This window comes from Ursus americanus, chromosome 5 (genome assembly GCF_024610735.1).
Source record: "Ursus americanus isolate L20-20 chromosome 5, mUrsAme1.1.p, whole genome shotgun sequence".
Taxonomy (NCBI): Eukaryota; Metazoa; Chordata; class Mammalia; order Carnivora; family Ursidae; genus Ursus; species Ursus americanus.
This window is the reverse complement of record NC_142131.1, coordinates 76218676-76241108: the sequence shown is the minus strand read 5'-3', so window position 1 is coordinate 76241108 and position 22433 is coordinate 76218676. Positions and strand designations below refer to the sequence as shown.

The window sequence follows — 22433 nt, the reverse complement described above, 5'->3', positions numbered from 1 at the left end:
ACTCAGCTCCACCAGAAGGAGCAGACACATGCCACTACGTTAAGACAGAGCACAGGCACTACCTCCAGATTTCATCCAGACTCCGCCCCTGCGAAAACAAGTTCAAGGGTCCCCTCTACCACCCCCACCCCAGGCCTCCGGGCGGGACCTGCCTGGGCTGCGCAGCCGCAGTGTGGAGGGCGGGGCCCGACCCGGGCCGTCATAGAAGCCCCGCCCCTTACGCGGAGCGGCGGGAGCGCGCGAGCCTCTGTCACGCAGGCGCGTTCGCGCGGCGTAGGTGGCGCTAGAGGCCGCCTTGGGGGTTGTAAGGAGACGGCGCTGCCGCCATTTTGTAGGGTGTTTGTCGCAGCGGCTGGAGAGAGAAGACGGCGGTTTGGCGACGTTTCTCGGCCAGAGGGCCTTTTGCTTTTGCGGAGGTGAGGTTTTGGGTGGATTGGGCTGGGCCGTTTCCAGTCTTGTAAGTCTCGAAGCCAGATGTGGGAGAAACGACCCAGTTCGGGGCCTTGGCGATCGGGGTTTCTTCGGAGCACAGCCCCGCCGGTGGCCTTTGAAACCTAGAGTTGCTCAGGTGCCATGGTAGATTTAAATCCCTGGGGCTGCGGGGCCGCCGCTGACTCGTCTCTGATGGCCCTGGCCGCTCGCATCGCGGCTCCGGGAGCCCCGGCTCTTGCCGCAGGCGAGAGCGAGGACCTGTCGGAAAGACCCTTTGAGAACCGCCCTTAGGGGCTTGTGTAGTCGGAGATAAGGCTCTCCTCTGAGTGCCTGGTGTCTGCGGTTGGTAGCGTTGTGGGGGTTTTCCAGAGTCAAAACCTTTGGCCCTAGCTGTGAGTGCGCCAAAGGCCCTGGCCAGGTGCCTGGGGCGGGGTGGAGGGGGTGGGGACTGCCTGGGCGTCCGAGGAACTGCAAGTCTGCGAGTCCAGGTGGTGGAACTGAGCTCGTGCTCGTGAGACGTGGAACGGTGGAGGGGTTCGTGCCTTGTGCAGCACTGTTTTCGCCCCCCTAAAGTGGAGCATACCATTGCTGCACCGATCTGCATTTCCGATGCTTCGGCATCAGGTTATCCTTGGTTACTTAAGTAGCCTTCTGTGCGGACCCGGCCCCACACCTGGTCTTGTTTATAGCTGTCCCGGTTTGATTGTGCTCCGTACACACACTCCTCCAGGCTCCTCGTTACCCATTAAGTGCAGTCCTTCTGGAGCCATCTAATCATAACTTCACGCTCTTTCCATTTTTTAAAGCCATGTACACAGCGTGAAATTGTGGGGAATGAAAGGGCAGTAAGAGAATCAGATTTCTAAGGTGGATCCATTGTGTCCGATGTTTTCAGTGAAAGATACGCGGTGATTCTCACATGTAAGATTCTTTATTAACTGAAGGTAGTGTAATAATTCGAATTGGTTTTTTGTGTGGATGTGAAGGAACTTTATCTGTAACATGTAGGTCTGGGATTCTTCTCTTTGCCTCCTCAGACAGTATTTCTGAACATTTATAGTAAGGGGGAAACTTCCCAGCAGCTGAATTAAATTTAAAGTAGTGAACTTCACTGGAGAAATGGGGGGGGGGGCATCTTTGGTCCTCCGGGTGTGCTCATTCTTATTTTAATGGTTGAGTATTGATAATTTTGGTGATTTGAGAATTCTGCCTTGTTAGAGGCGAGCTGGTTTTGGCAGACTGACAGAGGGGGGAAAAAAACACCCCGCAAAGCTAAAGCAGATATGTTTTGCAAAAACTGCGTTAATAATCCTCAGTCATCCTATGTTGTAATTTTGCCGGCTGTGATTTAAGACTGCTTAACGGAGCCATTTTAAAGAATTACTGATGTGGTTGGGGTGATTAAAGGAAGGTTTGGAAGAATTCCACTAGAAATACAAAATTCTTTAGATGGTTTTTCTGTTGGCCTTTGCCTCAGAGTAGTTTGTAGTATTCATTTTAGGTTCCCATTTTGAGGTGACTCTATATCAAACTGCAATGCTCATTTAACCATTTCCGATGAGAATCCTAACACGTTTTAGAATTTTTGATTTACCTGACCAATGCCTTCCCTTCTCTTTTTTTTAAGCAAAAGGCATGATACAAATATTTTCTTAGGGAATACCTCCCAGGAGAATTGCAGCTGACTCATTTCAAGTCTTTTTTTTTAATGCATCTGAAATCATTTAAATTTTTCCTTGAATTTGTTTGCTTGTTACCAAGTCATTGGGCAAGCTGAAGGCAGTAAACTAAGCTGGATTTACTCCATTTTACCTTTTTTTCCCAGCTCTTGAGTTGTGAAACTCACCCTTCAGCAGTTTGGATATCACTGTTAAAAACTTAACTGCTTTGTAAAAGAATTAATATCGGGAGCAGCAGATAGTGATTACATTGTTAGAACACGGATCCTGAGCCTGGAAGGAACCCATCTATGCATTAGAGGCTGTAGATGGGGGCAGCAAAAGAGAATGGTCACTGTCCTCATCTGCTTTCACTGACCATGTGCATCCTTGTAGGTTGGTTTCTTCAGTCACCCCAGAGCTACAACAATTATGTTTTCATTTTAAGACTAATTGCAAGACGATCTGAAAATAAACTCGTTGGGTAGAGACAATGAGTTTAATAAAATCTTTGGTTTGCTTTTCAGTTTCTCTGTTTGAATACTGTGTTCTCCTCATGTCCTACTTTTCCCCCAAAGCTTGGAGTCATTCTGAGATTAGGAAAAGGAACTCTCTTTAGTGTTGTTGTTTTTTTTTTTTTTTAGAAGCTTCTTTACCTTTAAAACAACGTCATCCCCTATATTTAGAATCCCTAGGTGTTTCTCTGATTTCAGTTGCCTGTATTACAGAATTTTGCCAAAGCTGTATGACACTACGATATATTTCGTTTTAAAATAGTTCATAAAAGTTAGCATTTTTTAAAAAAGAAATTGTATTAATAATTAGATCATTTACTACAAAAAGAAGGTAAGGCGTGCCCGGCTGGCTCAGTTGGTGGAGCACGTGACTCCTGATCTCGGGGTTGTGAGTTCAAGCGCCACTTTGGGTATGGAGATTACTTAAAATCTTAAAAAAAAAAAAGTAAGAAAAATGAATTAAAACCCTACAAATTATTAATTTCTAGCTAGATACTGTCTACGGGAAGTTCTAAGTCTGAATCCTGGCTCTTTCACTTTGTTTACAATGGCAGTTAGCAAGGGTTAGTTGAAGATAAACACCAAACTGAGCATTTATTTAGAAGAATTGAAAGAAAATGTATTATTAGGTCTCAGAGTGTCATGCATCATTTGGTACTAGATCTGTATGCCATTTACAGTCATCTGACATACCATGGAATGGTGCCCCATGCCTTGGCAAACATCACCTACAGAGATTTTAGAACCTGTATGAGCCTGTGTGCTGGGTGTTTATATTTAAATACTGTGTAATATTTTATTTACTAACCATAGCCATCTGTAGCCTCCACAGCTCACTTTCCCTTTCCATTAACAGATGCGGCATTCCAAAAGAACTCACTGTCCTGATTGGGATAGCAGAGAAAGCTGGGGACATGAAAGCTACAGTGGAAGTCACAAACGGAAGAGGAGGTCCCACAGTAGTACCCAAGAGAACAGACATTGTAAACCACATCACCAGTTTAAAGAATCTGATTGGTAAATTCCTTTTGAATTAGTAACATTTTAACACTAGTAGTTTTAATGATTTCTCATTAGCTTATGTAGCTTTATTCTGTCAGATTGTTTTATCATTCACTCAACAAATATTCAGAAAATGTTTATCGAGTTCCTGTTATAGGCTAGGCACTGTACAGGTGCTGAGGCTACAGCTGTGAATAAAATAGTTCTTACTCATACTTCTCGATGTCTGTCTGGGACTTGTGGGAGACAGTGGAGTCCCAGGTGCCAAGAGTGTAGTCAGGTGGTGAGACACAAACAGTTGAGTCATAGTGATGCTAGGATGTCCAATGAGTGCCTTTAACTTGTATGTAGGAGGAGATATGTATTTTGGGGGGCTCAATTAGGGTTTCACAGATGAGAGGTGATGAGGGCATAGGGAGAGTTAATCCAGATGAGAAAACCAGCATGTGCTATTTGGGAATGGTAAAGTGCATGGGGGATTAGTCACTTAACTGTATTCTATAGGTTATATTTGTAGATAAGGCCAGTGGAGGTGTGTAGGATTTTTAGAAGCTTGGTTATTGTAAGAACCAGTAATTTAGGAAAGGGCCTCAATAAAAATTTTTCAATACCGTGTGTCCTGTTTAATTATACTCTTACTGTGTAAAATTTGGAGGTATATAGAATTTAAGGAATTTTAAAGTTCCTAAAGGATTAAAGAAAGGCTAGGTGAGTAGCATTTCTTTCAGTCTGTCTTCCATTAACTTCCCTTTCTCATTTGTTTTGTTGGTTCTATGTTTTCTCCTTGTTTTGTACAGATGTTCCATTGAGACTGTTTGCCAGATTGCTTTCTAAATTAGCCAGCTGGGGTTACTTTAAAAAACAGTATGTAATTTTTTTTCCTTCTCCATGCTAAAACAGACTTGTTCTGCAGAACAGTGAGCTTGGTAGTCACTGCAGACTAATCTTCGTCACATACTGTCATATGGGGAAGAGGGAGGGTTGCGCCAGGATGACAATGACCTGAGCCAATTAATGCGCTGTAGAAACATCTGTACCCTTTTATTAACAAATACAAAATGCCCTATGAGGCTTAACATCGTAGTACTAATAATCGATAAGTTTGTTATTCATTGTATGTGTAGGAAGGAAGATCTGAGTGATGAACAGTTTTCATGTCCACAGTTAACTACACATAAACACGATACTACATCAGTCCAGTTAACCAGCAGGCCAACAGCTGCTGCTTTGACCTTGGCACCAGAGGTGTCTCTTGGTAATTGCTCTCCATAATCTGGAATATTCTAATAGTTTTTTTTGAAGATTAAAAAACTTTAGTATTTTTTATAAAATTACTGAAAAGAGAACTGCAGTAAATTGTAAAGAAGGTAACCTTGGTAGGTTCCTAGCCCCCCATTGTTTCTATTCTTTAAAAAAAAAATCTTTCTTTACAAATCTTTGCCTCTGATTATTTCCTGAAAATAGGTTCTAAAAAGGATATTTTTAAGCTAAGGGTGTGAACTCTTACAAAACTCTTGCCACATACTCATGTTTTTTTCTAGAAAGTTTGTACCAGGTTCTACAACATGTTCTTTCATGCTCCTACCAGTCTTGGCATTTTGAAATGCCAAGAATAGTGGTTTTAATTTGAATTTTTAAGTTTTTGGTGAGTTTGTCCGATACATATTTTTTCTATTTCAGAGTATTTTACTGATTTAGAAGAGCTTTTACTGTATATCAGAGTTTTTTTTAACCTTTTTTCATACATATTGCAAAGTGTCTTTTCTTTCTGATTTGTCTTTGGGCGGTAGCCTGTGAATTGGTCTCTCTTGCTACAGGCTTAATTAGTTCTGTATATTATATCAGGAAGACTGATGTGGCTATAAACAACGCCTTTATATATTGTGGTAAAAGTTCTTAAGTGTCTTCTTATGTAACCTAGAGTATCAAGTCTTAAACCAGTGGTTCTCAAACTTGACTGTGACTAGAAGCGCCTCAGAGGTATGTTAAAAATGCATATTACCAGATGTAGATTCGGTCAGTCTGACCTGGGGCCCAGGAATCTTCATTTTTAATAATTCCATATTTTGATATTATTGATCAACCAGACCACCGTTTGAGAAACAGCTGTTTTAAACTCCTTAGCCTGGCATGCAAGATTTGCATGATCTGTTCCCTGCTTATTTATTTGCCTCTGTTCGTTCCCCTACGTGGAAAATTGGTCTTGCCGTAATTGTCTACGTACCGTTTCCTGGGTGATACGTAGACAACCCATCTCCCAGAACGCTGTTGTGATCTGTAAATGTGAGATGGTAATAATGCCATTCTTCTCCCATGGCATTTCTTCTACTTTCCGCTTTGTCCAAATCTTTACTTCCCTTTAAGATGCAACTCTGCTTTTTTATGAAGTCTTCCCTGACCATTTTAAGCAGTTTGAGTTTCCCTTCCCCTCTATGATCCTAAGCACTCATGCAACCTTTCAGCATTTCCTGCATTGTTTTGTTTTTATGTTAGTAATCTCAAATTGTTCATTTGTTGGCAAGGATTTTGCCTTATATATATTTTTTTATCTTCCACAGGACCTGTGTGGAAATAAAAACGAATGCCCGTAGCCTCATTAGTACTGGCTATTTTGAAGGACCACAGTGAAATATTCGCTGGACATTCAGTGAATATTTTTAGAATTTAAATCAGTCTGTTCATCTTGTCCACTCTGTCCACATACAGCCTTTATAATTCGGTAGACCTTGTTTATGTAATCGCTAAGGCTTGGTTGTACAGATTGACGAGGTCCCTCATCTTTCTAGTTTATCCGCATGGCTTTACTTCACCTCATGTTTGTTAGTCTGTAGATTGTTTATGGATTATCTGCAGCTCTAATTTTATGCACTATTCCAGCTAAAGGTTATTAGTATTAGTTTTTTCTGATAGGTTTTGGACTTTAATGGAAAGGGTGCCTCACAGAATTAAAAAGGATGCCCTTGAGAATGAGGTTATACTAGCCTGATGTAGATATCTCACTGACAGTTCAAAGCCAGGATTTCAGATCCCTGACCTAGACCCACATTCTTATCCTAATATCCTGAGTTGTTTCTCCAATGGTTAGAACTTACGATTGAAACTGGGAAAAGGGAGAAAAGGGGGTTCTGTATTTCCCTAGCCTGGATTTGATGCCAGCCCTGTTGAGTAGGAGTTTAGAGACGCTTTCCCTTTATTTCTTCTATGCCAGCCCCCTGGGAAAAAGAACAGCATATTCTGGGGAACGAGTGAGGTTGGTGAGGGCAACTAGTCAACATCTGTCACTCCATTGCTTGTCAGGATTCTTTTAGCCGTTTTGTCTGACTGGGCAGGTGTCCCCTCTCTCCCTCAGTGCTCCATGTGCATCCCTCTTGAAGCTTCGCACTCTGTTGAAGAGGACACCATCCCAGGTAGAGAGGGGGACGGGAAACTGGGCCAATTGAATCTATGTCCTTTTCTTTCCATCAGATCAAGGCTACTTAACTGGGATCTGTTGACTTCCTGGGGTCCGTAACCTCTATGAAATTCCTTGTTGAGTTTTGTTTATGCATTTGTGCATTTCTTAGGGGAGAGGGTCCATAGCTTTCATCAGATATTTAAAGGGATCTATAGATTCAGAAGTTAAGCACTATGGCACTAGATGATAAGGTTCCTGTGTAGAATTTTTGAGTATTTTGCAAGCAGGAATGACAGGAAATTAGAAACGCAAAGGGAAATAGGGTGGTGTGGGTGGGTGTTTTGTAATCCTAGGCAAGCAATTACAAGATCCTTTTCTCATTTGTGGGGAATATATTTTAATGTCTTTGGCACATGAGGCAACCTTCAAAAGCTGTGTTGTCTGTTTCTCAAAAAGGAAAAACAGGAAGTTAGGAATACAAAGTGGAGATGGGATGGGTGATATGTGTAATAAAATTGGCCCGTGTAATAGGAGTTAGAATGTGCTCTACAACCGTGGCAAATCATTTTCCTTCTAGGGATCTTAATTTAGTGATCTGTAAAATGAAAGGGCTGGAATCATGTAAGATTCATTCTAGCTCCAGTACACCTTTCGTGAAAGAACTCTGTGTGTGCCGGAGAGAACGAAAATTCACTTACATTAAAAGAGAAAGGAATCCTGTTTTGCCTGCCTCTGATTGTGTGTGGCTCTGTGAGGAAAGAAAGCAAGCTTAGTTACAGATGCGTATATCGTAAGACTGATAAATTTCAGAAGAGCAGTTTTGTGAATTTTTGGTTTTAACTTTTTCCAAAAGGTAAAGGGACACTTAAGTAAACCGTGAATGTAACCTAAGTGACTCAAGCTTTGTTCCTTGATGTGAGGTGTTGGATAGGAGTCTGTCTGATGGAGAATATGAGCTCACTTGTTGGTTAAAGCAAAATTATATCTTAAGTTTGTGAGATAAGTATAAACGCTAATCCATCAATTTGAGGTTTTTTTCTTTTATTGAGTTAGCTGTTTAAAGCAGGAGTTACTGAGAGAATGTTCTGTTTGAGCCACACTGCTGCAGAATGAAGAGAATGATTTGGAATCCTTTACTGTGTTCGCAGTCATTACTTAGAAGTGAGGTCCCTGAATGAGAGAGATTATCGGGACCGGAGATACGTTGATGAATACAGAAATGACTACTGCGAAGGCTATGTTCCTAGACATTATCACAGAGACGTTGAAAGCGGCTATCGAGTCCACTGCAGTAAATCTTCTGTCCGAAGCAGGAGAAGCAGCCCTAAAAGGAAGCGTAATAGACACTGTTCAAGTCATCAGTCACGTTCGGTATGATTGATTTTGTTTTTATTTTGGGTGGATGCTTATTTGTGTGTAAAAGCTCTTAAGGAGCCAGTAAGTTTGAAGAAGTTTATATATACATACAATATTATTTGAATATATTATAATTGTGTTTATATTACTTGAGTCCTTAAACATCCAGATTCTCATAGCTAATCGTATTTATTAGGTAGCCTTCATTTGCCCACATTTACTCATTTTCTGTAGTCCAGATCATGAGTTCTTGATTTTAATACTAAAAATATTTTTATGTTTTGTAATATAATTTTATGAAAAGATAAAGCACCCATTTTTTCTTTCATCTTAAATTTTTTTTTTTTAAACTTTAAAAAAAGGCCTTTTCTTGATAGTTGGAAACCAATCTAGAACTTTGCACTGGTGGATACTAACTGTTTTTACTCTCTACGTAGGGCAATCCCAGAGCACAGTGCGTCATTGTCCGTAGCTAGTTCCATTGAAATTCTAAAATGGGTGCTGAGTGGAAAATGCATTAGCCAAAAGCATGCCTTTTCTTTTTCTTTTTCTTTTTTTTTTTTTAAACATTCAGACATCTTCACCTGTTCATTCGGTAAACTTTGAATAAATTTTCTTCCCCAAGTTTTCTTCAGAACTAGCTTTGATTAGGTTGAACGTTGAAATTAACTAGCTTTTATTTCCCCTTTTACTTTAATTATGTATATTTTAAAATATTGCTAAATGAACAATTTCAACGAATCTTGACATTTTAAAACCTTTTCCTGACAAACTAGACATCTCAATTCACAGCATATGCTATTTTATAGCAAGAGATTAGTAGATCATGACATTGCATTCTTTAAATTTCAGACTTCAATTAAATCAGTATTTTAAAGAGACAATTGTGTTGTTTTTTTCTATTGCCACTTTAAGTATCTTATCTGAAAATCTGTTCCTTGCCATGTTTTTCTTCTGTAACATAAACTGTGCCCTGTGAATTTCTGGGGACTGAATTTGAAATTGCTCCTGCCAACTGTTCGTGGCCTGGTGCTTATCTGAATGCCTGAATATCTCCCCGCTGAATGAATTGCGTATTCTGCCCTGAATTCACTCTGATATATTGATTGGCTGGACGATCTTGGTGCTGCCCACTTGCCGTTCCAGAAGAGCCACCGAAGGAAAAGATCCAGGAGTATAGAGGATGATGAGGAGGGTCACCTGATCTGTCAAAGTGGAGACGTTCTAAGAGCAAGATGTATAGAATATTTTTCAACACTTTTTTAACTTTGCAGACAGAATAATCTTTTTAAGAATAGTTGGTCAGCGGGGGGCTAAAGAACTCTTCATTGCTTTTTTGTTTTGTTTTTTGTGGGTTTGTTTGTTGTTCTTTTGTATTTCTTCTTTTCTATAGAATTTAAATATTTCTACTCTAAAAGTTCCAAAATAATCAATGGAATTTGAGATTAGAGCAAGAAAGATAGCTCTATCTAATTGTTTTTGTAGCAGCTGAAAATAAAATAATTTGAGTGCTGGAACCTTAGTTATGCTTTGATAGAGATCATTTGAAAATATTCCACACTTAAGTATTCATTGTTTGAATAACTAGATAATTTGTACTCAGGTACTTACTCCTCGTTCTCCTCCCTTACTTTAGATGAAATCGTGGACACTTTGGGTGAAGGGGCCTTTGGCAAAGTCGTGGAGTGCATTGATCATGGCATGTAAGTTGTTTTTTTTTCTTTTTCTTTCTTTTTTTTTTAAAGATTTTATTTATTTATTTGACAGAGAGACAGCCAGAGAGAGAGGGAACACAAGTGGGGGAGTGGGAGAGGAAGAAGCAGGCTTCCAGCAGAGGAGCCTGATGTGGGGCTCGATCCCAGAACTCCGGGATCACGCCCTGAGCCAAAGGCAGACGCTCAACCACTGCGCCACCCAGGCGCCCCATTTTTTTTCTTTTTTGAACGTTTTGATATTTCTTGGAAAGGACCCATAATTTAGATGCCATAATTTTAAGTAGTAGCCACGTGTTTTCCTGGGTGGTGTAAATATCAAGAATTTCTTGAACTGTATCTGGTTATTTACCAAGAGTGTGGATTTTGATTGAGAATGCTGACAAATTTGGGGGTGCCTGGCTGGCTCAGTCAGTGGAGCATGTGACTCTTGATCTCTGGATTGTGAGTTTGAGCCCCAGGGCAGGTGTAGAGATTGCTTAAAAATAAAATCTTTAGGGGCGCCTGGGTGGCTCAGTCGTTAAGCGTCTGCCTTAGACCCAGGGCATGATCCCAGAGTCCTGGGATCAAGCCCCGCATCAGGCTCCCTGCTCCACTGGGAGCCTGCTTCTTCCTCTCCCACTCCCCCTGCTTGTGTTTCCTCTCTCGCTGGCTGTTTCTCTCTCTGTCAAATAAATAAATAAAATCTTAAAAAAAATAATAAAAGTAAAATAAAATCTTAAAAAGAAATAAAAAAGCAAAACCTGACAAATTCTGTTAGATGGTGTTTGTTGAAGTGAAAGTGGGTCTTCCAATGAAGGGGTTTCCCAGAATTTAGGCCTTGGCCCTTAGATTTAGAGTGCTTTGGTCTAGTTTTGAATATCAGAGACAATAAAGCTTGTCTAATCTCGGTCAAAAACACATATTCCCGATCTGAAAATTGCATGGTGGGAAAAGTGGCCTAGCAGAAAGCAGTCTGCCCTGGAGTGTCATTAAGGGAGTGGAAGGGAGCATCTTCCATTTAAAAGGTTTTGGAACCTATCTCAGTTGGTTAAGTATCTGCCTTTGGCTCAGGTTCATGATCTCAGGGTCCTGGGATCGAGCCCCCATCAGGCTCCCTGCTCAGTGGGGAGTCTGCTTGTCCCTCTGCCCCTCCATCTGCTTATGCTCACAAGCTCTTTCTCTCCCCCACCCCCAAATAAAAAAAATCTTAAATAAGTTTTGGAACCTTCTAGCTTTATTTTGAGATGATGCATAATCACAACCGGAGAAGAAGTCTGCTGTTAAGGACTAGATATTACTAGAGGAATTGCATTTTATCACCTATGTGCTCTGTATCATGCAGATCTTGTACCTTCTTTCTTCATACTTCATGAGATAAAAGTTTCTGTGGCAGAAAAACAAAAACAGAACAAAAACCTTTATTCCCAAATTTGCATATTAGAGTTAGCTTCTTAAATACAAAAAAATTCTATTATTTAAAGGCAACAGAATAAAGTCCAGATTCTTTAATGAGTTATACTAAACCCTTTGTGATTTGACCCTCTGTGTCTCATTTTAACATTTTCCTCCAGGATCTCTGTTCTGTAGGTTACAAACTTTTTTGTAAGTGAACCTCTTTAAAACAATATAGTTCACCTGTACATCTCTAAATTGACATCTAAAATTTTTCATCATAAAATAGTCGGGAAGGATGTGATTTCTACCTTATTTACACATTAATATATTTTTAAACTTCTCATAAATATGATTGAGGGAATCTAAATACTACAGCAACTTGGTAATACCTGGTGTTATCTCCATGAATCAACTCTTCTTGAATGCTTAAACATGTTTTATCTTGAAGTTATTTAATTCCATTTTCCGTGAAGTATATTATCCTGCTTGTCTTTTATTATCACCCTGTCTTTTCTGCAACAAAATGTGCATGTAAAGTGAAATTTTGAAATGTTTTGAAATACTTTCAGAGTTCTAAGAAAGTTTCTAGAATAGCTGAAAAAAATCCTATATATCCTTCACCCAGTTTCTCCACGTGTTGACATTTTACATTTTCTTTATCATTTTCTGTATACATACATGTGTTACATTTTCAAATGTTGCTAGCTAATCTACAGCTCTTAGATTTCACCAGTTGTCCTATTAATATCCTTTAAAATGTCTTGAGATTCCAGAGTATTTGAGGTATTCCAGTTAATGGTATTCAGTTGACCAAGTACAAATCTGTTGCAAATTTTGATACTTATTGGACCTAAATATAAAAGTTAATTGGAAATGTGTCTTTTATTGGGTTGGTTTGGACTTTAAAAAAAGGAGTACCGTGTATTCATAAACATACCTCAAGTGCTTAACTTTAGGTGTTTCCTTTTTTCTTTTTTTTTTTTTTAGATGACCTGTAACTTGTAAGTTGAAAGTGTACAGCTGTTCATTGCAATATGATTACTACAGTAGTGTTAGCTAACAGCTTTTGTTAATTTTTCATTCGTAGAGCTTAATAAGCACTGAGAAAACTTGGTCATACAGTAGATGAGATAGGAGTTTTGTCACAGTAGTTACATAGCAACTCTTTAGTCTTCAGATACGTGCCAAGTGTCATAGGGAGATTATCGTCAAAATCAGTTTTTAATGATTTATCAGCTCACAATTTCACTGGGGCTTTGTTGAAAACAGTGAATTAGGAACCACCAGACTTGGAAAAAAGGTTTGCTATTTGCTATACAGCCACTAGAAAAATTTGTTTGCCTCAAAGATTTTTTTTTTCCCATATCTTTTTTTTTTTTTTTAAGATTATTTATTTTGAGAGAGAGCGCGTGAGGGAAGGGGCAGAGGGAGAGAGAGAATCTCAAGCACGCTCTGCGCTGAGCACCGAGCGGAACGTGGGGTTCGATCTCATGTCCCTGAGATCATGACCTGAACTGAAATCAAGAGTTGGCTGCTGAGTGAACTGTGCCACCCAGGTGCCCCCAAGGGCACATATTTTAATATACTAATTAGGGGTGTATGAAGTTTTCTTGTGGCAAGTGGAAAGACCGTAGTTTAAAAAAAAGGGGGGGGCTTGAATGCTGGTTCATCTTCAGGAAGATGAGATTTAGAAAAGACAAGGAATTTGAAGGTTTAGAAATCCATTTCCTCAAGATCATTCGTGGCTTGATACTCTTTAGGAAGTATTACAGATACCGCAGCCTAAAGCTTGTGCCCTCCACTGGCTGTTTCTACCTGCTTGCATCAGTGAACGTGCTAAACATTTTCTTGCTTCATGACTTAGTGATGGTGTCTCCTTTGTTGGAACGTGTTCACTTTTCCTCCCAAATCTTACAGACTGGTAGCTGCTTTTCAGGGCTCAGTCGTGTGTCACTTCTTCTCTGAATAAGTTTGAGCTCCCCTAACCCCCTAATCGTTAGGCTCTCCCATCTCTTTGATGTGTAGTAGCTCGTACGAAGCACTTTTAACCTTGTAAGTTGTTCGTGTGTCTTTTTTCCATTAGACTGTGAGGAAAGTAGGGACAGGCCTTGTCTTCATCGCTAACACCTGTGCGCCCTCTGGCACAGGGTGGGCTTTCCCCTGTGAATGAGCAAATGCTTTCAGCAGTAACGTGTTCTATTTGAGGTTTTATTTTCATCATCATCTTTTTTTCCCCCAACTTTTGTGTAAAATCTAGGTAAATGTAAAATTCTGGAAAAATTAAAATGTGTAAGTATTAAGGGAATTAATTGCTCTATAGAAAGTGTGTTTTGTCAGAATGTTTTGAAAAGATATTATATGGAATCTGATATATGATGCCCTGAAAGACTGTTTCAGGAAAAGAGAGTAATTAATACTCAATAAGATTGTGCTTTAGAGGACACATGTCTTCAGCCTGTTTTTGTACATAAACCTTTTTAATCGTAATTTTGTTTTTAAGGGATGGCATACATGTAGCAGTGAAAATTGTAAAAAATGTAGGTCGATACCGTGAAGCAGCTCGTTCAGAAATCCAAGTATTGGAGCATTTAAATAGTACTGATCCTAATAGTGTCTTGTAAGTATAAACTTGAACTCTGATCCATCTTACTGCCAAAACTAAGCAGAATTCTGTGAACTGACGTGTTTTTATTTTGATCTGTTTTAGCCGATGTGTCCAGATGCTAGAATGGTTTGATCATCATGGTCACGTTTGTATTGTGTTTGAACTACTGGGACTTAGTACCTATGATTTCATTAAAGAAAATAGCTTTCTACCATTTCAAATTGACCACATCAGGCAGATGGCATATCAGATCTGCCAGTCTATAAATTGTAAGTATACTTGATAAATTTTAAACAGCAGAAAATTAAAAGTTTTCATTATACAAGCAACATGTCAAAACATTGTTACTAAAAATACACGTTACAGGTAAAGATGAAACTCCTGTATCCACTAGTAATCCTCAGTGTCCCCCAATACACATGAAATATGTAAGTGAAACTAATAATGCCTTTTTGTTCTCTTGTAGTTTTGCATCATAATAAATTAACCCATACAGATTTGAAGCCTGAAAATATTTTATTTGTGAAGTCTGACTATGTAGTCAAATATAATTCTAAAATGGTGAGTTATGACTTATTTTAATTTTGGTGGTTGTTTTAAAAATTAATATAGTTTGGTGATCCTTGGATGAAGAATTTTCACTTCTGAGACTGGTTATATCCTGATATTTAATCTAAAAAGGATAATCCTTTATCTTTCTCATGAAGTTACGTTGAAAATCAGAAAGATAATTCACATGCAAGCCTTTTGAAGTGCCATAAAGTATTTCATGTCTTTACTGATCTTCGTGCTGACTCAACTGTATTTTTCTAGAAACGCGATGAACGCACACTGAAAAACACAGATATCAAAGTTGTTGACTTTGGAAGTGCGACGTACGATGATGAACATCATAGTACTTTGGTATCTACACGGCATTACAGAGCTCCAGAGGTCATTCTGGGTCAGTAGACACCACCCTTCCTGATACTGTGTCCAGTCTACATATATAAGTACAATAAGTAGATCCCTGTGAACTTTAGATGACTCTGTTATTCTGCTTATATGAAACTGCTTATAATACCATTATAGTCCTTACATAATGTATGTAAAACTAGTATTTTTTTAATGCAAGAAGCAAACTCAGGCTTTAAGCTGATAATAAGCGATAAGTGACTAGTAATTACATTTTGAGGGTGACTGTCGACCTCTATTTGCTACAAAAATGTAAAATTTCCTGGAATAATCGTGAACCAGGTCTAACCGTGCCCCCCATTGCACGCAGTTCAGAGACTGGAGTATTTACACAAATTGGTAGTTAAACGTGGAAAATATTTGCTAGTCCCTCTCTGATTTTACATAAAATGCCCCCTCCCCCAGTTAAAGCACTGCCTTGTAAGGATATGGAGAATTATGAGAGTGTACTGAGTAACCTTTTCTATAAAACTAAAACTGTAAGGCCTGAGTTTACTGTCATATTCTCCCAAATGGGCTAGGTGAAAAGAGCACCCATACAGGGAAGGCTATCGTGTATTGGCAATTAAAAATTGTTGCATATACAAGTGTATGTTTGGGGGGCGCCTGGGTCGGTCAATCAGTTAAGCCTCTGCCTTCGGCTCAGGTCATGATCCCAACGTCCTGGGATCGAGCCCTGCATCGGGCTCCCTGCTCCCTGGTGAGTCTGCTTTTCCCTCTCCCTCTTCCCACTTTTGCCTTCTGTCTTGTTCTTTCTCTCTCTTTCTCAAATTAATTAAAAACAAAAACAAACAAGTGTGTGTTTGGTTTTTACAGCTTTAGGTTGGTCCCAGCCTTGTGATGTTTGGAGTATAGGTTGCATTCTCATCGAATATTACCTCGGTTTCACAGTCTTTCAGGTGTGTATTTAGTAAACAGCATTTCATAAGTAATTTTCAGTGTTAAAGGCATGTGAAAATTTTGGCCTCCATATTGACAAGTTGCTGTAGTGTTCTTCTTAAGCTTAAAACTTGTTTATGCAAAATGATCATCCTCTAAAACCAGAATTGGGTGAACTACTCTTGGTGAATGGTCATAGTCCAATTTGCATGTGGAGTTTTTAACACACAGTTCATATTGTCTTGTGTTCCCATTTTTTTATTGAGCTCCTGAATCAGTTTATATTAGTGTTACTGTGGCCAGTTTAATTCCGTTCTGGTTATGTTGACTTACCAGCACGGCCATGAACAAGTCACTTAGTCCTTTTTGTGAAATAATTCAGGAGCAATAAGTTGTATTTTATGCTTACATATTAAGCATCTGTGACCCCCTGTGCACATTTCAAGACACTTACGTGTATAAAGATGAAAAGACAACATCTCTGTCCTCAAGGAAGTCATGCAAAAGACATGGGAGAACTCACAGTATGATGTGTATTTGCTATCATGGGGCAATGTAGAAAGTGTAGTGGGAACCCAGGGAAGATGGACAGTTACATTCCTCTGAGAAGGCATCAGTGAGGAGGTGGGGAGTTTAAGCCAGTGCTAGAGGGAAGATGAGGGGTTTGTCAGAAAACTAGAGTGTGTGGTGGCCAGCGCAGGAAGAAGAAATTGTACCCATACATGTGGAGAGGCATAAAAGAACACACGCTGGTCTGAGAACAGCAAACAGTGCTGTCAGAGTATCTTGCATAAATGGGGAAATGATGCAGGGACTAATGGACTCCTTTGGGTAGAAAGGTACTTGTTTCCTAGAAGTTAAGTGTTTTCCAGAATGTAGATTAATCTAAAGTGAAAATGATTTTGTAAGTTTGTCATTTTGGCCTTTATTTAGAGATTATTCCTCCAGGTTTTTTGTTTGTTTTTGGTATTAAAATGTCCCTTTTATGGAATGATAGTAGTTGTTGGTAGTTGGTTTTTTAAAATTAAAGTCCTTACTTGGCAAAACAGAAAGTAGGAAACCTTGTATGTCTACTTTCTTCCCCTTGTAATTATACTTACTTTTGAATCTAACAGTCTTCTGAAAGGTTTAGGTTGTGCAAGCATTGACAAACTTGAAGTAGGGCTGCGATGTGATCAGAGTGTCGTGATCCGTTTTGGGGGGGTGGGCGTGCAGATTTGGCACATTCTGGCACATGCTGTTGAGGGTGACTTGAAGTCAGCGTGGGGGGAGGTATGAGGAGTGCAGAGTCACTTGGGTGCTGGCTGTTGTAGAATGCGTTCTCTGCTTGTGGGGCCTGTCACCAGCCTTCTGTTGCTAATCCACAGAGAGCCTGTTAAAAGTACTCTGAGTTTATAGACAAGTTTGATACCTAGAACCGTGGTGACCAGTCAGTTCTGGGAGGTGGTGTATCTGGTTTGTGGCGGTAAGCTGAGGGCCAGAAGAAGTTGAGCAGAGTACATGCCTTCTTCGTTCTGACACACATAAAAGTTGCTTCCCAGGATTTGTGATTGTAAATCACTCTGAGGTCTTAAGAGCAGATTGATTATTAACATTGGTTTGAGACATATTTTCTGTTTTAAGTTCCACCCTCCAAAATATTCTTCAACTAAGGAATGTTTTTAAATGTGGAGCTAGCTTTTTGCTGCATCTACTGCCGAATGAAGACCATTCTCAGCAGACTGTCGACATTCCAGAAAATGTCATCCCTCTGAAGGGATGCACTATTATTGTAAAGAGCCCCCAGAGGGCCTGCAAAGGGGCTTCGGTCACATCAGTGTAGAACTCCGTCTCCTTGGAAAGAAGGAAAAGGCTCCAGGTTGACAAATGGTGGAGAAATGATGTGAACCGTAGCCAGTTCTTTTCTGTCTGGAGTCTGTAGAGAACGTGAGCGAGGGTGTTGCACTGGGCTTCCATTGCAAGATGAGGTCTGTGTATGCTCATTTCCCCATCAACGTTGTTACTCAGGAGAATGGTTTTCTTGTTGAAATCTGACATTTCTTGGGTGAAAAATGTCTGCAGGGTTTGGATGAGGCCAGGTGTTGATTGTTCAGTATCTCTCAAACCCAGAAAGATGAGTTAATTCTTGAAGGAAATGACACTGAACTTGCATCAAATTCAGCTGCTTGGGTTCAGCAGGCCACAGCAGTTAAAAACAAGGGTATCAAAATACGGGGCTGGTATCTGTGTTTCTGAAAAAGGAACAGTTCGGCAGGCTGATGAGGAAGATCTAAGTTGTCGGGCTACAGACCCGGCAAGGTGCCAGGTGACCCTTCAGACTCGCGGGTTATACTTTAATGTAAAGATAAAAGCGTGGGGCTAGCGTTACCTGCTCCTGCCGTGAAGTAGGGCTTCACGTGTTGGAAGCAGCGTGCTAGGAACAGTAGTTGATAGATTGTAAGCAGCGTTACACACAGCCTCTGCTCCTCAGACTGAGAGTAGGCAAATGATATTCTGCCTGATGCCTGCTTTTAAAAAAGAAAAAGGAGTATGTGACAGAGACCATTTGTGGCCGGGTAGGCCTTAAATATTTACTGTTTGGACCCTCACGGAAGTTTGCCAGCCTCTGATCGAGGAGCACACCGCCTCAGCTGTAAGTGTGTGGGTCTCTCTCTCCCGCTTTAGCCGGAGCTCTGCTCCTGTGTGGCTTAAGAATGTGAGTTTTGACCTAGATCCATAACTCACCTTTCCTCGTTTACGAGCTAGTATCTCAGCTTCTTGGACACACACGTTCCCGCACACGGAGCTCAGGATGGTTGTGAGAATTACCGGCACTGTATTTTTATTGCCTGGCAATAGTTGATGTTAACACGTTCACTGGTGAGCGGAGGCCAGTTTGGGGTCAGCAGCTGAATAAGTGAGGAGACCGGTTTTCCGCTACTCTTCCCTAGCCATTCTTCAGTAGACAGTGCAAGGAATGAAAATGAATAAGGAAAATGTTCAGTTTCACGTTAAATTCCTTGTCCTCTGCTGTACAGAACCACTGTTGGATGTCTGACACTTCAGTTTTACTGGTTTGCATGGAGAATACAGCTCATTCAGTATTGTTCGTCTTTGAAGTAGAGTGTCATACCAGCTGCGCTGCTGTCTGATCGAGTCCTCTCTGTCAATGCTGTTTTCTTGTGTTTTCCTTTATTGTGCATGTAGCACAAGGGAAAGTGCTAAATTCATTTTTCTTGTGTGTTTTAGACTCACGATAGTAAAGAGCACCTGGCAATGATGGAACGAATATTAGGACCCATACCAACACACATGATTCAGAAAACCAGGTATGCTCCAAGATTAAAGCTCTTTCCTGGGTACGTGCAATGCCCTATATTCAAACTACAGAAAACCCAACTTTGTTGTTACTGCTTGTCCCAAGGACTTCAGAGTTTGATTTTTTTTTTTTTTTCATAAAGTCAAATTTTAAAAAAGTAATGCAGTATTTACCTCGTGATCTAGTAACCAAAGGTGGTGTTTTTTATACTCAGGTTAACCTTTGCGTAAATGTTTTCCTAACTTGATAAAAACATAATACAGAGAGTAGTAAAAAGAGCTTGATTTTGGAGTCCTGTCGATGTGTTTGTATTTCGTACTACCGCTAGCTAGACCTATGCCTTTGGACAAGATACTAGAGTGGTTTGCAAACAGAACTTCACCACCCCATCCCAGATCTAGTGAAATCTGAATTCGACTGGATCCAGAGGCCGACACTGTTCATGTATGGTATTTACGAACCACTTAGGTGGGGCACTGAAACCTCAGAGGGTGCAAGAGTGAGGAAGACGTGCCATGAAGTATCTGATATGTAATTGTTGAGATTCGAGAAAAACTGTATGCATGTGTCTGTGTGTCTACCTAGAGCTGTCCATGCTTCCCTCTGTTCAGTGGGGGCAGGGTAAACGTGTGGCTCTTCTGTTATTTTTACTGATCCAGACTTCTTTCTCTCGTAGAAAACGCAAGTATTTCCACCATAACCAGCTAGACTGGGACGAACACAGTTCCGCTGGCCGATACGTTAGGAGACGCTGCAAACCATTAAAGGTAAAAGAGAAAAGACTCAAGGTAGTTAAAAAATATATATTTTTAAAAACTATTTTTGAATCTCTTTCTTAACATTCCCCCCCCCCCAGGAATTTATGCTTTGTCATGATGAAGAACATGAGAAACTGTTCGACCTGGTACGAAGAATGTTAGAGTACGACCCAGTGAAAAGAATCACCTTGGATGAAGCCTTGCGGCACCCCTTCTTTGACTTATTAAACAAGAAATGAAATGGAAGTCAGTGGTCTTACTATATGCTTCTCTAGAAGAGATTACATAAGACTGTGTCAGTCAACTCTAAACATTCTAATATTTTTGTAAACATTAAATTATTTTGTACAGTTAAGTGTAAATACTGTATGTTTTGTATCAATAGCATAATTATCTTGTTAAGCAAGTATGGTCTTGATAATGAATGAACTATAAAAGTTAAAATTAATTTTCCTTTTTGAGATTAATTACCATTTTTAAAGATCTTTGGAATATTGTTTGTGTCTAGTGATAAATGTGATGGATCTTGTCTTTTTGTACACGGAGGTCAACTCTTTGAAGTGATTTTTTTTGAGTAAAAGGAAATCTTGACTACTTTATTCTTAATGAATATTCTTTATATACCTCAAATTCAAAACTTTTCGTAACTTTAAAGTTTTTTCTGTAATTGTTGAACAGGTGATAAGTATCAACTCCCAATAGGCAGGTATTGGAAACCAAAACCCATAGGAAAATGTTTACTGTTGGAATTTCATTAAATTTTAAGAATTGCGTTCTGTCTCATTGGGTCATGTCAGTGGTGATCATTAGCATTCGTGGCAAGGCGTCCAGTTTGTCCATCGTGACAGGTTGTTTAATAAAACCACATACACACTTCATTTAAGATGGAAGTCTAACTGGCAAGTCACAAACAGGAATTCTGATGCCTGAGGATTTCATTTTTAATTCCACATGGAGGAGTTTTGAAATGGAGCATAGTTTCCACATCACTGGAAGTAAGTAAATACTTCAGCCTGTGAGGATTAAGGTTACGAAGCCGTTTATATTTGTGTTACTCTGTAGTGGAGCAAAAGGCTCCTCTTCTGAAGTTGACTAGGAATTTAAGAAAGCTGAAGTTCTACCGTAGAATCGCGGCATAAATTAATCTCAGGCTTGCGATGCCGTCCACATACAGTAACCGCCCTCATAATAGTTTCAAGTGTAGAATTTAGCAATCCAACGCTTCCGTACAACACCTGGTGCTCAGGTGCTCATCACAACCCGTGGCCTCCTTAGTCCCCATCACCTGTTTCCCACCTAACCCCCCTGCCCCCCACTCCGGTAACCAGCCGAGTGTTCTCTGTCATCAAGAGTCTTTCTTGGTTTGCCTCTCTTCTTCCTATGTTCGTTTGTTTAGTTTCTTAGATTCCTCATATGGATGAAACCAAATGATACTTGTCTTTCTCTGAATTCTTTTTGCTTAGCAGGATGCTCTCCAAGTAGTTGGAAATGGCAGGATTTCGTTCTTTTTGATGGCTGAGTAATACTCCGTTGTAGCCATATCCCACATCTGCCTTATCCATTCTTCAGTGGACATTTGGGCTCCTTTCCATGGTTTGGCTATTGTTGGTAGTGTTGTTATAAACATTGGGGTGCATGTATCCCGTCGAGTCAGTTTTTGGTATCCTTTGGGTAAATACCTAGCAGTGTGATTGCTGAGTCATAAGGTAGCTCTTATTTTTAATTTTTTGAGGAACCTCCATACTGTTTTCCAGAGTGGCTGCACCAGTTTGAATTCCCACCCCACCCCACGCCCCGAGAGTATAAGAGGGTTCCCCTTCCTCCTCATCCTCACCAACACCTGTCGTCTCCTGTAATTTTAGCCATTGTGACAGGTGTGAGTGGTATCTCTTCATGGTTCCGATCTGTATTTCTCTGATGAGTGATGTTGAGTGTCTCGTCTTGTGTGTCTGTTAGCCATCTGGTTGTGTAACAAGGTTTTTTAAAAGCCTTTGATGTAAAAATGTTCTCCCTGACCCTAGCAATGTTGCTATGGTTAAGGTGTCTGCCACGCTCTACCTTCCTTCCGTCCACTTCCATGCTACCAGTGCTGCTGTAATACCCGAGCCTCTGGTCTGTTCCCTACAAGTGCTTCACGTTCTCCATCAGGAATTCACTCCCTCAGAGCAGCCGAACTTAGGATGTAGGAAGAAAGAAAAATACCCATGCTATTTCTAAGACTTAATGCTTGCCAACCGCCTTTCTCTTCTCAAAAGTACTTAACATTCTTCACAGAGAGTGTTGGCTAAGTCCTAGGCATTACTCCTGGAATTTTAGAAATTAAAGTGAAATTTCAATAAATTCACAAGAAATGTTTCAGTATTAGGGTGGTACCCCGGCATCATCGTGTGTTTACTGCCAGCCTTCCCTTTTGCGAGCTCTCGGCTTCCTATGACTTTATCCTTGTGCTTCTGAACTCATTTTCTGAAAGCGCCAGATTTTTACCTGATCGTG

General features: G+C 40.2%; 1 protein-coding gene across 2 annotated transcripts; it reads left to right on the top strand.

The window, feature by feature from the left end:
* The first annotated feature begins 277 nt into the window (after nucleotides 1–277).
* On the top strand, nucleotides 278–20712 carry CLK4 (CDC like kinase 4). Of its 2 annotated transcripts, XM_087862387.1 has the most exons (14): nucleotides 284–416; nucleotides 3462–3622; nucleotides 4405–4471; nucleotides 8150–8372; nucleotides 9504–9594; nucleotides 9994–10060; nucleotides 13947–14063; nucleotides 14154–14320; nucleotides 14518–14612; nucleotides 14865–14994; nucleotides 15822–15904; nucleotides 19113–19192; nucleotides 19859–19949; nucleotides 20039–20712. In XM_087862387.1, the coding sequence occupies exons 2-14, from the start codon at nucleotides 3520–3522 to the stop codon at nucleotides 20177–20179; spliced, it is 1455 nt and encodes a 484-aa protein (XP_087718513.1). In that variant the 5' UTR covers nucleotides 284–416; nucleotides 3462–3519; the 3' UTR covers nucleotides 20180–20712. The 2 variants fall into 2 exon arrangements, with proteins under 2 accessions (XP_045650895.1, XP_087718513.1); XM_045794939.2 differs by lacking the exon at nucleotides 4405–4471 and having other exon boundaries at nucleotides 278–416.
* Nucleotides 20713–22433: the final 1721 nt, after the last annotated feature.